At 38.7% G+C, this 17216-nt stretch overlaps 1 protein-coding gene across 2 annotated transcripts in view; it reads left to right on the top strand.

Moving 5' to 3' along the window:
* Positions 1-3186: 3186 nt before the first annotated feature.
* LOC129720393 (protein twist) overlaps positions 3187-17216 on the top strand; it is a 31195-nt gene continuing 17165 nt past the window's right edge. The window contains exons 1-2 of one of the 2 annotated variants that reach the window (XM_055671867.1): positions 3187-4134; positions 4210-4641. In XM_055671867.1, the coding sequence (XP_055527842.1) occupies positions 3458-4134; positions 4210-4641 (1109 nt within the window). In that variant the 5' untranslated portion in view covers positions 3187-3457. Of the gene's footprint in view, positions 4642-17216 lie in introns of both variants that reach the window. The other variant, XM_055671865.1, reaches the window with a different exon arrangement.

Below are 17216 nucleotides of genomic sequence, written 5' to 3'. Positions count from 1 at the left end.
TTCGGTACTCGTTCTTCCGTCCAAATCTTGACTTTGACCCAGTGCTCGGCTTAGCCTGTGTTTCTCTACCGTATTTCAACAGCTCGCTGAGAAGTTGCTCTTGTCCAACAGCTTTATTGTTTCACAGCCGGCCAATCCCCTCCTTCACCTCCAGGAGATCGGGGGCTGGACTCCTGTTGTCTTCTACTCGTACACCAAGATCAGATGCTGTTCAGAAGCTCATCGAAGAGCTCCTTCCTCCTTTCGATCACACCACACTCGTCTGTAAGGAGGTTGCCATCCAAGCTCCTGCACATATTGGCTTGCGGCACGTAGCCTTTGCAGGAGCTGTTCAGCATCTCGTAGAACTTCCGAGTCTCAAACCATCTTCAAGAGTAGCTGCGCCAAGTTGCTTTTCCATGGATAGCGCTACTTCCAGCTGCTGCGCGTGTTCCGCAGTTGCTCATTATTTTGTCGCGGTGCTCAACTTCGGCTTCGGTGGGTATCATACACTGTCGAGAATTTCGAGCGAATGCATACAGCTACTGCAGTAGGTGCGAACGTTGATGATGTCGAAGAAGAACCTGCTGTCGATAAGAACGCGGTCGATTTGGTTCTCGGTCTGTCCTGTTAACAGGGTTCCTGCTACGACTTCAAAGCTACGTGGATGTAGCTCATCGTTGATTATCCTGTCGCATCCTGGAAAACAGAACGGTTTGCAGTTCCATATCCCAAGTTTCCAATCGTAGTCTTCATTTCGTTGTCTAGGTTCATGTCGATTGTTCCGATTCGTATTATCTCTTATGTTCTTTGTAACATATTGTTCTCCGGGGCGGCTCGTTGGGCCCCCAACCCCCTGTCTCACCGAGGGACCATCGTGTAAGCTCTGTTTAGAGTTCCACGCCTACGCCAGAATGTTCATCAGCCACTCCATTTTGAGCCGCGCCATCTTGGTGAACAGATGCTCGATATGACGAATCATTTCCTCTACTGCCGAAGTATGGTTTACGCGCCGGAAAGCGAGAGTAACTATCTTGGATTTCAAAATGGCGTTTGGATTTGATTTGCGGTCTTTGAGCATCTTTTCATTTGATTTGCAGTCTTTGAGCATCATTTCTATTCTGGATTGACCATTATTGACTGTTTCCCAGTAACCAGAAGAAACCGGATTTAGAAATGGTGTCTGAGGTCAATTGCATGCATCTCTGTGTATTATGTTGATTTCAGAAATAACAATTTTGGGAAATATTCGGTCATTTTAGACTGTTTTCCTGGAAACCTAAAGTTGCTATCTCGGAATTAAAAAAATACGTCTGGAGTCAATTTTCGATTTCTCGGCATCATCTCGATTCCGGAAATACCTACATGTTTTGGATGGTTTTAAGCCATTTTTGACTGGTTCTCAAAAACCGGAAGTCTCCATCTTGGATTTCAAAATGGCGTCTGGATCTGTTTTCCATTTCTGGAGGTCACCATCTTGGTTTTAAAATTTTGTATCTATGTGATATTTGAACTTGTTTTCAATTTTGATTGATCGAAATCTTCATTTAAAACATGGCCGTACATTTTTAGTACAAAAGTTTTCGTCATGAAATTACAATTTCCCAAATTTTGGGGGACGCATAACTAATTTTACAATCAATCGCTGCAAAAACGCTACAACTCACTGAGTTATGAGCATTTAAAGCTGGATAAAAATCATCACATTACATTACGATTTCAAACTTTCTTTTTACATCCTCCCTAAGAAGCTCACGCGTAGTTCGACGCACTGTAAATACCAGATGAAACTATTTTTGACAGTGCTCTAATTTTCTAGTGTTTTGACCGCCCTGATAAGTTGTCATGTTTTCAAAGATTCATTACAAAGAGCATTTAATATGAAACTCAAAAAATTCAAAAAGATTTCTGTTAATCTTGTTTGTGATCATGTTTTAGCTCATAGTTATATTTTAATTATTAAATTAATAATTAAATTAACAGCAGTAGAAAAAAATCAAAATTTTTTGTTGTCATCCGTTTTTTATTTTAGGATGCCTAGAAATTTTCAAAAATGTATCATCATGTTAATTTTACGAACAATTTTTTGTGTAGAACCTGTTGCTATTTTTACTTTATTCCTTCTAGGAAAGGCTAGTTTAAAACGGTAACGATAATGATTAATGACATAAAATATATTTTAAAATTTTGAGTCATAGAGTTTTGTTTTACAATGGATTTTGTCATCGTCCAAGGTAACTTCCACCAATAAAAACTGTTGGTTTTAGAAATCAATTCTTGGCATATAAAGTTTGTAATTTTAACCTTCTTCGACACAATAGTTTTTACAAAACTGTGATTGCATTGCTCTTTAATGTGTGATGATTTACCCTTTGTGTAGTTTAGATAATAATTCTAAAGAAGTATTGAAGTTGAAAAACTTCTGAATCAAATGTTTCCTACTTTCTGAATAAAAAGTAGTCTGTTATGTTCTCAATTCTGAACGAGTCTATAATGCCACACAAACCTTTCTTACAAAACATTTTTCATTTTGAATATTCAACGCGTTACTAATAACGTTAATACTCAGTATAACTTCAAACCAATCACCTATTTCAGTTTATAATTTCCACGCATTAAAGCTCCCAGTGTCAGTGTCATCCCTCGTAATTTTGCTTTCCTTCCTTTTTGTTGTCTCCCCCGATTTTTCTTTCTTTCAACCCATGCAGCGTTCGCAATAAAAGCAACATCCGTGCAAAGTTCGGGACAACCGCGATCATAATTTATATCATCTCATTTCACTCATCATAGCAGCTCATTAGCTCCGTCGAAACGATCGTCAGCGTGAATGAAATGGAACTGAACGCGTCTCCTAGAGGAGATGATGAGATGAGCTGTGCACTGACGCTGCCGGCTGATCCGTCGTCTTGCAATCCATCCGTCCGTGCGTCTGTTCGCCATCCCGCCGCTACCAGCAATAAACTCTCGGTTCATCTATCGGCAGTTTTTCCGTTCACAAGCGGATCCTGCTGCCCGTCAGAGTAGGACGGCAAGCAGTTTTTCACTCTACATTATTCTCGCACACGGTGTCTTTATCTTGTTCGTTGCTTTTGTTTCTTTTCGAAGTTTCTCTTTCCCACCCCCAAAACGAACTGGAAACTGGTGATCAAGTTTTCCCCCGTATGTTATGTCGCAAAAGAGATACGCAGTCAATTTCGCTCTAGTGATCGCACTAGACAGAGGTTCCCGGGAGTTAGTTCTGCAACGTTTACTCGAATGATTGGACGGTGGATGTCGCGGGTGTGTGTTCAGTAGGCATCGTTTATCTTGTCCCGTAGGAAGAGTTGAACGGATTCATACGCCAGGAAAGCCAAGTGTCGCGAGTGTTTGTGTGAAAGGTTTATTTTGGTGTGGTTAATTAACAGTGAAATCCATCCATTTCGACCAATTTGATACTAATCGATGGTGAAGCTCAAGTGTTGATCATCCATTGCAAGCAATGTCGGTGTGCCCTACGTCACCCAGGTTGATCCTGGACATTAGCAACAACCAGCAGTTTGAAAATCTGCAGAATATTCAGACCGGTGTTAGTGGAAAGCTCGAACAGTCACCGAAAATGATCAAGGTGGAGTCGTTTGATCATCTGGATAGTTCCGGTATGGGTAATCATCTTCCACATCACCAACATCCACATCAACATCAACAACAGCAGCATCATCAACATCATCAGCAGATGGGGCAACAGCCTCATCATCCACATCTGATGCAGCCGGCGCCAGACTTTACAACTCTAGTATCTTCTCAGTCGAGCGTTCCATCTACCATCTACGTCTATCAACCGTCATCGATTGTAGCGACTCACGTCGTTCCGGTGGTTGATTCTTTGAACGTTCCTAGAAGCGACAGTCTGACGCCCCAGTCTGTGAATGCCCCGGTAGTTTGTAAGAAGCGGAAACTTGACGCTGACTACGATTATGAATTCGATCAATCATCGCTCAGTCCTACAAGTCACGACAAACGGCCACGCTATGACGGCAACGGATACAGTTACTCTTCCGGAGATTACCTGCATGCTACCAGCTATGTAGTCATACCGGAACTGGCAAATTTGGATGACGATCCATCGTCCACAAAAATGCTCCACAACGGACAAGTGCCTTACTCGGATCCATCCCAGTATGGAATCTACTATCACACGGATACACCTTGCAGCATGGAAAATGACGCTTCTTCCCTTTCGGTTTCTTCCAGTCCCAATAAGCCTGACGATACGATCTACCTCCCGAATCCACCATCCTCCTGCCTGATTACCAGTACCATTCAGTCCGTGTCCACCCCACCCTCTTGCAGTAATTCCTCGCCCAGCTCGTCTGTGACAGCTTCCACCAACAGCTGCTCCCATTCGGAGGTAACTCCTAGCGAGCAGAAAACGCACATACCGAAGGGATCCCCCGGGGGTGGCCCCGACGGAACAAAAAAATCCCGCAGCAATCGAATTCGCAAACGACACATCCGCGAGTCGATCAGCTATGAGGAACTACAAACCCAACGGGTGATGGCAAATGTTCGCGAGCGCCAGCGGACTCAGAGTCTGAACGAGGCGTTCGCATCACTGAGAAAAATCATTCCAACGCTGCCCAGCGATAAACTGAGCAAAATTCAAACCCTGAAACTGGCCTCCAGGTGAGTAAATCTTCAACCCATTGTTTCCTCTGCTTGCTATCTTTTCTTAAAACGAAGCAATTAAAAATCACTCCACATCAATCATCGAACTCTTCCGTCCGGTTCGGGATGTGTCAGAGAAGCTAATGTGTTCCCACCGACCGGAAAACCCGGAGAACAACGGTTCGCGGTACGGCACAGATTATTACTATATCTACACTAACTAACCGAACGAGTTTGTTTCCACTTTTCACTGCTACCACACTGCTGTATAGCGCTGAAAAATTGCCGACAAAAAAGAGCGATAAATTTCCACTGCACTGCTCATTTCCGTGCCGTAATCCCCGTCAAGTCGGATGGTTTTCCACACATCATTCATGTCAAGCGAGCGCGCGTGACACTTTTTCTGGGGTTCTCTCGTCTTTTTTTGTCCCTATCGAGCGGCGGATCACTGTTTGAAGTGCTGCTTTCGTGACGAGTTTAGAAGTTGGTACCTAGACGATAGAACAATCGAAAGGCTTGCTCAAGTGTGAGGTGGGAAGGACAATAGCGAGAGAGCGTGTACAGACAAATGTAACGTGAAAATATTTGTGTTGAACGAAAAACTACAAACGATTTACCCGATTTTCACATCAATCAAATCAAAGCAAGATTTCTGCCGTCTTGGTACATTTGAAAAGAGCGATTTTTGTGAAATATTTGCATGTTTTTATGCACTTCTAGTTTTTAGGCATTTGAATTTCAGTAGCTTTTCTGTTGTGTAAATTCTTGTTTATTATTTTTTTATGTACTTTAAATATTATTGCTTCTCCTATTTAGAAACATGAAGGAGAGGGAGAAAAAAGATATATGCCATACCAACTAATATGGTGTGAATATAACTCAGTAATCTAGGGAATTTACACTTGATAGAATGCGCAATCGCAATTTTGAAATATCGGATAGTCAAATCACAAAACAATATTCAAATTTGCAATCAACTACCGTAAAATAATTTTTTATTATTATTTTATTTTGATTCCAAGGGGTAAATGTAAGTCCAAATATTCTTTGTATAATGTAAGGGTGTAACCAGAAATTATTTTTGTGGAAAAAGTGGGCCAAGTCTTGAAAGATAAAAAATAGATAATGGCTGGGTTTACCCAACTCGGACATGTCCGAGTTAGTTTAGTTAGTTTTTAACATCTGGGAAGTGACAGAAAAGATAACATTTCATGTGTTACTTCTGTCATTTGACGGATAAACCACCCTACGCGCTATTGTGCTCTTTGATAATCCAAGTAGGTAATTTCATCGTCTTAGTGCTAGTCGTGTTTTCGTGAGTTTTGTATCATGACCAGACTAATTTTTCATCTGCGAGATTGCTTCATTATTTAACGAAAAAATACTTTAAATATTTACTGATATCATCAAGCAACTTCTCCTGGTGATGTTCGGAAATTGTTATTGAGATTTTTTAAGCAATTAGTATGAAAAGATTTTTAAAGATGAATCATTTTCGAGACCAATGGTCAAATATTTGACCTCCTGACATAATGGTCAAATTTATTTGACATCATGATTGTTGTTTGCCACATGTAAAAATTGAAGAGTGACAAACAATTATCTTTGACCAAATTTTTATCTGTCAAAAAGCGACAAATATTTGACTCTTGGTCAAAGAGTGTAATCCAGCCTTAATATTTGTCACGTATGCGGTCTGCGTCCAGGGCCTCTCAAGGCAACCCCTCCCAACTACCGCACATATAATTAAATATTTTTATCCATTAAAACTCTTGTCAGATGAAACAATTGATAAATAGTAATAACAATAATTATAGTAATTTGCTTTTTTTACATACCAGCTGTGCCTTAATCCTTTACTTACCCCGTTTTATGTTTGTTACCTTTAATCACTCTTTCATGGACCTTTGTTTGATTGTATTCCTCAGGGTAATTGCTTGATTCTCCGTTTGCTCTAATTCTTGATTTTTCTCGCATTAAAAAATATAAAAAAAAGAGGAAACTGGATTAATAATTTGATTTTAACAATTAAAATTAATGTAAATAAGTCTGAATTACGACCACGCATTTATCTAACTACTGATTGAGCGTTGGCTTTGAGAAAGTTGATAACGCAACCTTTTGATTACTATACCAAATTCCTTTACTGAGCCCTCTCGGCACCTCAGAAGAAAGCATGTCTTAGTTGTCACAATAGTCAATTAAAACTACTTAATCCGTAAAAGACGAGATCAATCAATCTGACCTTTTATCAAATTATTATTAAATGATTCAAACATTCCACCCAATCATTATCATTAACATTCAACTTCGTCTTATTACGGCCGTTGCAATGAAAGATTCTTATGAGCTTTATAGACATTTAAAATTATTTTACAATGGTAATGCTGTATGCAGTATTAGGTTAAGTTTTATTACTTCTTTATTTTGATTACTACCGAAAAGCCCATCAAAGTCTTTTCAAAGAACGTTTGAGGTGTTCTGCAACTAACATCTGGTTTTATTAGACTGGATCTATCTTGTATCTTGTAATACATAACCGAAAAGAGTATTTTAGTTCACGAATTTAAACAAGATGTTACTAATTGCAAAACCGTCAAGCCCCTCAACCTAGGAGAGGGACTTCGTAATTTTTCTGAAATCTCTACGATTTATCTCTGATTATTAAATTAAAAAATAAAAACACTTATGGTTGTCAAATTTTGAAATTGATTTTTTCAATAGTTCTGTTTATAAAATTAAAAAAAAGTCAGTGGAATATGTATTTCATTTGACATAAAAAAATGATACACATACCCTATTCGCCCTTACTATTGCTTTCGTGCCTTGTTTTGAAGTAGTGATAATTAAATGAAATACCCAAAGATTGCAGAGTTTTTTCCATTAAGTTCTTTCTATAATATTTGAATTTTATATAATAACACTTTTTGTGCAAAATAGTTGCTCTAAAATTACCTACCATTATTGATGAAATGCGAAGGCTTAATCGGACCAGCTTTGAATCATGGATCTTCTGCTTACTTCTGAGACTTCCTGTGCTTAGTAAACCTAATGATAAAATTCACGTAGGGTAATGAATCATGATCGGACCAATTTAGGGGGCCATCCACATACCACGTGGACAGCTTTGGGGGGGGGGGGGGGGTTGGCTAATGTCCACGGTCCATACAATTTTTTAGAATTTATATGAACAGTCGTCCACGGAGGGGGAGGGGGGGAGGTCAAAATCGTTAAAAATCTGTCCACGTGGTATGCGGATGGCCCCTAGACTATTTTCAAGTTACATCGCTTTTCGTGCTGGGTTCATATTATTTCGAAAACGTTATGAATTGTATTTAGGTTTCCAATACGACAAGTTTGCTTATTCGATTGTGAGTGTTTTTTCGGTTTCGTTTTACCGATAGCTCACTCCACCAGTATAATTTTGAGAAACGATGTATGACAAACTTGTAGTCCTTAAATAGTACTACAAATTTACCGAATATTGCAATGCTTTAATTATTATGTGTGAAAGCCCATGTTCAGTGCGAAACTCAGCCGATGATACTTATTACGGGAGTTACTTCACGGTGAAATATATCTCATGCTCACTTCACTTTTTGAGACCTATTCCCGATTCCATTTGACAGTGAAGTGAAAATGAGAATAAGATATGTGAAATGAGTTTCCTAGCACAAAATATTCTAGGTCCCAGAAGGTTGAGTTTTTCTGACTTTTTTTTTTTTTTTTTTGAGATAACCTCAGATCTTGACGTTTTATGCATTTTACAATATTTGGTATCAAAAAAATTTCATATCGATAATTGCATGAACTGTGCCTTTCATCACCAGTCAAAAATGTGAGACTTCGACCGGTTTGAGACACTACTGCTTTAAGTTCGACTGAGCTAAAATCAGGGTGGCGAAAAAATTCTCAAAATCAAATTCCCTGTTTTTCGCTGATATTCCATGAATTATAATATTAATTTCCATGATATTTTTCAGCATTCGGCACAAAAAAGGGCAACGTAAATTAACGCTACTTTGAAATATCACTGAAAAAATAATTTGATTGGATATGAAACCGAACCGTAGTGGTCCCAAATTAGCTTTTGCTAGAAAAATCAGTTTTTTTCGCTAGAGAGTCGTTTAAAAAAGAATCGCCTAGCCGAGAGAAACTTTCCCTGAATATTTTCAAAAAATTAATTCCCTGACTTTCCCTTATATCTCTGATCGAAAAATGAATTTCTTGACATGCCCTGATTTTACAAGTTTTTCCAGGTTTTCAACAAAGCAAAGCCTTGGTGCTACATTCCGATTCGGAACTTGACCTTCTGTTTACTAAACACAGACTTCGCAGCCAACCGTTAAGTGTACAGGACAATTGCGGAGCTAGCGCTACGGTCCTTCTGACACTAACAGCCTCTCCCGAGTCAGGACTCGAGCCTACGACTACTGGCTTGTTAGGCCAGCATCGTACCTCGAGACCAGCCAGGGGAGGCCAGGTTTTCAACACCCTGTGTAATTTTATATGAGAACATTTTTCGAGAAGACAAAACTTTCAAGCCTTACCGCTAAACGAAATTCAAAGATCAATTGATTCCCTTACGTTTCATTAGCTGCAGCTCCAAAGTTTGTTAGTCTCAAAGAGAGTCTTGTTACTGAATAATAAATATTATCATTGATCACAAATCAATCGATTTTTAAACCTTCCTCATCTTCGTGAAACCCCACCCACGTGATTCCCGTAATATGACTGTGATGCTTATTACGGGAGTCACTTCACGGTGAAATCAGGGTGAAGTGAATGAAGTCATATTACGGGACTCACGCAGGTGAGAAAAAAATCGCAAAGTGACATCTGCCGTGGAATCTGGGTTATTGGTGCTTATTACGGGAGTCAATTCACGGTGAAATATATTTCACTCTCACGCTCACTTCACTTTTTTAGACCTATTCCCGATTCCTCCTCAAGTGAGGTGACAAAAATCACCTCCGTGGAGTGCGATTGACAGTGAAGTGAAATTGAGAAAAGGACAAGTGAAATGAGATTGTTTTCCAGCTCAAAAATGTCTAAGTCCCAGAAAGTCGTTTTTTCCCGTTTTTTAAGATAACACCAGATCTTGACGTATTCTGCATTTCTAAGACATTCGGCATCAAAAAAAATATTTTTTCCGGTATCGAAAATTTCCTGAACTAGTTTGCATTTTTTTTTCATCGGGCAAAAAAATGAAAAGTTGACCACTTCAAGGCACGGATCAAACTCTGATTCGCTTCGTTACTGAAGAATAAATCCAATATTTACCATAAGATCACAAATCAATCAACTTTAAGACTTGTGGCAGCTTCGTGGAATCATTTCACCGTTCAAAATGGTCGTGAAATAATTCCACGCGAAACGTCGCTTTTTCCGTTCTCACTTCACTGATATGACACTCATAATAACCCAGATTCCACGGCAGATGTCGCTTCGCGACGTTTTTCTCACTTACGTGAGTCCCGTAATAGGATTTTGTTCACTTCACTCTGATTTCACCGTGAAGTGACTCCCGTAATAAGCACCATTATGAAGGTCATATCACTGAAGTGAAAACGAAAAAAGCGTGGAATTGGTGGTTATTACGGGAGTCACTTCACGGTGGAATATATTTCACTTTCACGTTCACTTCACTTTTTGAGACCGGTGCTTATTACGGGAGTCACTTCACGGTGAAATATATTTCACTCTCACGCTCACTTTACTTTTTTAGACCTATTCCCGATTCCCCCTCAAGTGAGGTGACAAAAATCACCTCCGTGGAGTGAGATTGACAGTGAAGTGAAATTGAGAATAGGACAAGTGAAATGAGATTGTTTCCCAGCTCAAAAATGTCCAAGTCTCAGAAAGTCGTTTTTTCCCGTTGTTTTAGATAACACCAGCTCTTGACGTGTTCTACATTTCTAAGACATTCGGCATAAAAAAAAATGTTTTTTTTCGGTATAGAAAAATTCCTGAACTAGTTTGCATTTTTTTCATCGGGCAAAAAAATGAAAAATTGACCGCTTTAAGGCACGGATCAAACTCTGATTCGCTTCGTTACTGAAGAATAAATCCAATATTTACCATTAGATCACAAATCAACCAACTTTAAGACTTATGGCAGCTTCGTGGAATCATTTCACCGTTCAAAATGGTCGTGAAATAATTCCACGCGAAACGTCGCTTTTTCCGTTCTCACTCCACTGATATGACACTCATAATTACCCAGATTCCACGGCAGATGTCACTTCGCGACGTTTTTCTCACTTACGTGAGTCCCGTAATAGGATTTTGTTCACTTCACTTTGATTTTACCGTGAAGTGACTCCCGTAATAAGCACCACCTATTCCCGATTCCACCTCAAGTGAGGTGACAAAAATCACCTCCGTGAAGTGAGATTGACAGTGAAGTGAAAAAGTGAATAGGACAATTGAAATGAGCGAGTTTCCCAGCTCAAAAATTTCTAAGTCTCGGAAAGTCGATTGAGCTGAAATTTTGTATGAGGACATTTTTCGACAAGGGGAAACTTTTGAGCCCTACCGCTAAGCGAAATTCGAAGGTAAATTTTTCTCTTACGTTCCATTGGCCGCAGCTCAAAAATTTGTGAGTTCCAGAAAGTCGATTTTTTTCAAGGAAAAAAAAGATTAGCCTTGTTTCTGGAAAATAAATCCCATATATATATTATCACTAGATTACAAATCGATCGATTTTTAAACTTCCCTATCTCCTATATCCTATATTTTGAACGGTGAAATGGTTTCACGAAGATATGGAAGTTTAAAAATCGATTGATTTGTGATCTAGCGATAATATATATGGGATTAATTTTCCAGTAACAAGGCGAATCTTTTTTTTTTCTTGAAAAAAAAAATCGACTCTCTGGGACTTACAAATTTTTGAGCTGCGGCCAATGGAATGTAAGGGAAAAATTGACCTTCGAACTTCGTTCAGCGTTTCCCCTTGTCGAAAAATGTCCTCATACAAAATTTCAGCTCAATCGACTTTCCAGGACTTACAAATTTCCGAGCTGAGAAACTCCCACAATTTCACTTGTCCTATTCTCAATTTCACTTCACTGGCAAATTCACTTCACGGAGGTTATTTTTTGTCACTTCACTTGAGGTGTAATCGGGAATAGGTCTTAAAAAGTGAAGTGAGCGTGAGAATGAATTATATATTTCACCGTGAATTGACTCCAGTAATAATCACCTATGAGTTTCATATCACTGTAGTGTGAACGGAATAAGCGACGTTTCGCATGGAATTATTTCACGACCATTTTGGACGGTGAAATGATTCCACGAGGATGGGATCAGTCTGAAAATTGATTGGTTTGTGATCTAACGACAAATATTGGATTCATTTTTCAGTAACGAAACGAATTAGAATTTGATCCGTGCCTCAAAGCGGTCAAAGTTTCAACTTTTTGGGCGAGTAAAATTAGTAAAACATTAGTTCAAGAATAGGAAACATTCTCATTTCATTTGTCCTATTCTCAATTTCACTTCACTGTCAATCTCACTGCAAGAGGGAATTTTTGTTACCTCACTTCAGTGGCGTAGCTATGGTTTGGTGGGCTTGGTGCGGTAACAAAAATGTGGGCCCCCAATGAAAATGACTGGGCAGTTTTTTCTTCCATAAAAGGAATTGAGACAAACAAAAAAATTAGATTTTTCTACTCATTTACCCGGACGAACATATACGATTCGCATTGATTCTCTAGGATTCCTCACATTGGATTCGTGAGCGTCCTTGAAAAGGATTCCTGAAAAAAAGAATCCTCAGGAATGCCCTGTATGTTGCTCTAGGATTCTTGAATAAGAATCGTGAGAGGGAATCCTTCGGATCGTGTTTGCGATTCCTTTCACGATTCCGTCACCGTGGTAATCGGTATCCTAGGGATTCTTACTCAGGATTCTCTGCGTGTTAGTAAGGGTATTCCGTTGTCCGCAAAATCAATAATTAGGCATTTAGATACTCACTTTCCGAGCCGTTTGGTTGACAAAATCAGAAATACAGATTCAAAATCAATGGAATCAGTGATTTCACGTTCGATTGATAAAATGGCAAGGTTTGTTAATCTCAAGTTACTCATCGTTGACGTCAAATAGTTCTTGATCAACTTTAACTTAAAGAAACTTGATCAACTTTAACTTAGAGCCAACTGTTTTCGGGTGCATATAGTCTCGCGTTAACGCAGATTATTTCCCTCACTCTGTTTCATGTTTTCAAGTTAGCCACAGATAGACAGCGTTTTCCAGACTTGGTAAAAGCACCCTTCCGAACCGCTCGGTGACATCGCCAAATTATGGACACCAAGCACCACGAGAGTATTATCGTCTTATGTGACATTCGTAGCAAGCACCAGCTCGGCGCGAGAGCAAAAAAGTTACGAATGCAGTGCGATAATCTTGTGTTCGTCACCTGGAGGCACGTTGAGCGTTTTTCATTTCTTCTCGTTTTGTGTTGATCCGTGAAGAGATATTTGCTTTATGATGCTTTTCTTAATTTGTTGCGCACCAAGCTGAAGACCAAAGCACCTAGCCCGAGTGCGTGTGGGTTATGGAGCAGCTACAATCAAGCTCTGCTTGAAATGCTGTGCGTACTTTACCAAGTTTGATTAGGAACTTTCTAATATTTTTTTTAAAAATAATAACTCGTTTCTTAAATAAAGTTTGATGATTATACTTCCTGAAACGACGGAAAGTATCAAAAAGTGTCTTTATTATGTTCCACTGTATTTTCTGGCTGAAGGCTCAAAAATATAAAGCAATTTAAACCTCATATTGTAGGAAATATTTACCGAAACGCATACTTTCTTTAAACGAAACAAACAAATCCAAGTAATTGCAACTGTTGCAAAAACTGTAAAAAATGTTCACAGTGCGTTCTTTTGAACCTATTAAACAGAGCATTATTTTGCTTCATTACATTAAATTTCATTTAATTGAATTCATGACATTTTAATTCAAAAACAACACAAATATATAGTTACCCACTCACCCGCATACGTCGTCAGCGCTCACCCTCTGCACTAGTTGTAACGTGTAATATACATACCAAAGAGAAGCAGAGTACAAGGAGACGAAGATGCCACGAAGCAAGCAAGCAAAATGATTCGGGGCTGAACCGTGCGCTTAATGTAACTTTAGAAAAACACCAACGAAGAGATATCCGTTCTGTGGTGGTATTCTTCATTCTTCGCGTGTCGAATCATCGACCGAAGCACTCAGCTCAAGTGCGTGATACCTAGCAAGCAAGAACTCAATCTTTGTCCCGCCTCTAGTGCGGTGTGTGCTTTACCAAGTCACGAATCATGGTAAAAATGAACATCGGTAATCACGTATACTTTGTCCGTGTGGATCACGATAGCAGAGTGGCGAGCACAAATACATAAGGTTAAGTTCAGATGGGCATGTTGACCGGTTTGGTGTTCGCAAGATTTTGGGGCCCCTTTGAGTGGTGGGCCTGGTGCGGACCGCACCAACCGCACCCCCCTAGCTACGCTACTGCCTCACTTGACGTGGAAATTGGAATAGGTCTCATAAAGTAAAGTGAGCGTGAGAGTGAAATATATTTCACCGTGAAATGACTCCCGTAATAAGCACCAATATTCGCGGTGAAAAACATAATATATATTATATAAATTCCACTCAAAATATAAATCGTTTTTAAACGTTAACATTTTACTAACTCGAGCCAATTTTTTTCACTAAATTGTTAGAATAGTGTATGTTGCTGGCATGTATGTATTTATTGAAAAATAATTGTGTCCATTCTGTTAAAGCACTCGGAAGCTTTACTTTGTTTGTTTCATTTTTCCTTTTATCTTAAACCAACCGTTTTCCTAAAAATGTTATATATTCATAGCGTTTCAAGAGCTTGTCTAAATATCTCGCGAAAGCGCTGTCAACTATACGATTTAAATTTAGTGAGATTGGCTATATCTCACGAAAGCACTTTATTAGCCGTTATCGCATTTGTTTGATAAAGTTGTTTAAAAGAATAAAAGCTATCATTTCATACTTCTCAAAACTTCAACCAATGTTTAATGTACATTGAAGAAAATTATCGGTGCCATGTCATAAATCTTTTTGTAGAAACCTTAGTCGTATTCGTCATTGTATTGGATATCTACAACCGTTTTTATTAAGCTAAACATGTTTGAGAAGCCTCGTCGAAAGCTATGACAACCAAACATTCACAAATATAAATTTTCATGTATTTCAATTTTTTACTCTCTCTAACTGGTCGAAAATTCGCAGGAAGGAGTGCTTCTTAAATAAGGATTAAATAAGGATGACACTGAGTTATATTTTCCCTATTTGAAGCATAGTGGGCTATTTGCAGCTATCTGATTTTTCTTCAGTTTGCGAACCTTACGTAGGGTTACCATTTGGTCGGGGTTAAAAATCAGGACAACTTTTTCCTGTGCAAATTTGATATAGAATGTTTACATTTATTGAGGTATCAATAAAAAAAAACACGTAATTTGAGATATGCACTTCGAAATACGCCAAAACACTCATTAATTTATTTAAAGTATTTAATAGGACGATCCAATTTTGCAACTTTGATAGATACCTAAAATATGCATCACACGTAAACTGTTCAAAACTGGATCCAAAAGGTTTACACGGTTTTACGATTTTTATGAATCAGCTGAAAGAGAGAAATTTTCTGAGCAAAACGTGATTTTTAAAAAATGTTTATCGTTGTCCTTCGATTTTTAAATGAAGAATAACAAACTGCTCGAAATGCCTTAAATGACAGTTCTCCCATATACCTTGCATGGGTGAAATGTCATTTAAGACATTCCGAGCAGTTTTTCATTCTTCATTTAAAAATCGAAAGACAACGATAAACAGTTTTAAAAATCATATTTTGCTCAGAAAACGCGGCTTTTTCAAATGGTACATAAAAACTGGTAACCAGCTTTTTACGAGCCATAATGGCGGACGCTATAATGCAAGGTTCGTAATAAATCACCCACTCTTCTGACAACTCTGCTTACGTCAGTTTGAAGTCTTCACGTATTTTATCAAAACATAAATAAATCTGGTAACATTTGTGTTGCCAATTCTTCAGAAATCCCAAAACTGACGTAAGTAGAGAGGTTCGCATAATACGAACACGCATTATAGCGACCGCCATTAATAAAGCAAAGCCTTGGTGCTACATTCCGATTCGGAACTTGTCCTTCTGTTTATTATACACAGACTTCGCAGCCAACTGTTTAGTGTACAGAACAATTGCGGGGCCAGCGCTACTATCCTACTGACACTAACAGTCTCTTCCGAACCGAGACTCGAACCTACGACGACTGGCTTGTTAAGCCAGCATCGTACCTCGAGATCGATTAGAAGGATAGGAGTGAGCGCCATTACGGTGCGTAAAAAGCGGGATAGCTTTAGTACCCAACTGTCAGATGTTTGACGGTTGCAACGACTAGACAATGTCTCGTCAAGATTTACCTAAAGGAAAAAAATCGTTCGAAATAAGTCCGTTTCGTTCCGGAGTCAAGGTAAAAGTTCTGAACAATCTTAAACATTTCTGAATAACCAGTATCATTCAGAATAATCAGGACAAATGCTAAAATATGAAAAATAAATCAGGATGCGCCAAACGGGTCTCAGAATCAGGACATGTCCTGCTAGATCAGGACGGATGGTATCCCTAACCTTACGTCGTTTTTGAGAGGTTTCATTCTATACAAAATAAGCTTCATCATTTATATTCTGTTCCAATAAATTAAACGTGAAATCCTTCATTGGGTATATCAAGCATAATCAAAGTAAAACGGTTATGTCTCAGAAGTAGACTGGTCCGATCATGGTTCAAAGCTGGTCAGATCATGATACAAAACAGGTCTTCGCGTTTCATCAAAAGTTCCAACCTTAAAGCAAATATTACATATAAAATGTGTGCTTTCATTGAATTCAAATGTCGCAGAAGCATATTACTGGAAAATATACTACAATATTTAAATATTTGATTTTAAAATCACTGCTTCAAAACAAGACTTAATAATAATTTTAAGGGCAAATTGTGCTCGAAAATAGGTAATTTTTTAAACCTTTTTGATAATAGTAATACTAAAGCAATCTGCATGAAACGTCCTGAACATCATCAGAAGAAGTTTTTTGTTAATGCTACTACATATTTGATATAGTTTTTCATTCAATAGTTGAGAATTCTTGCATGAAAAAATGGCCCGATCATGGTACATTTTCTGACTGGTTCGATCATGATACAACACCCTACATTTCATGACCACGTTACTGGCACCAGCGTCAGTAAATCCTGTTGCAACAAGGCTCACTATTGGCTGTTTCGTTTGCTGACAGCGATCAGGGATGCACTAGCCTTTGATACACACCGGCTAGTGAAGGAAAGCAGCGGTTTTTGGGCGCCCCAAAACTGATCGTTAGCCCGGGGCGAAACATCACGATTTTGTGTGTATGATACATATTATGGGTATTCATGTCGAGCTCGTAAACAAATACCCAGCCGTAAAAATACTCAATTCCATTGACGAGTAACGGAAGATACACAGTTTACGGTTGGGTATTCGTATACGAGCTCGATGTGAAGA

The sequence above is a fragment of the Wyeomyia smithii genome, chromosome 2 (genome assembly GCF_029784165.1).
Source record: "Wyeomyia smithii strain HCP4-BCI-WySm-NY-G18 chromosome 2, ASM2978416v1, whole genome shotgun sequence".
Taxonomy (NCBI): Eukaryota; Metazoa; Arthropoda; class Insecta; order Diptera; family Culicidae; genus Wyeomyia; species Wyeomyia smithii.
The sequence above is the reverse complement of the archived record's forward strand: the minus strand, read 5'-3'. Positions and strand labels throughout refer to the sequence as shown.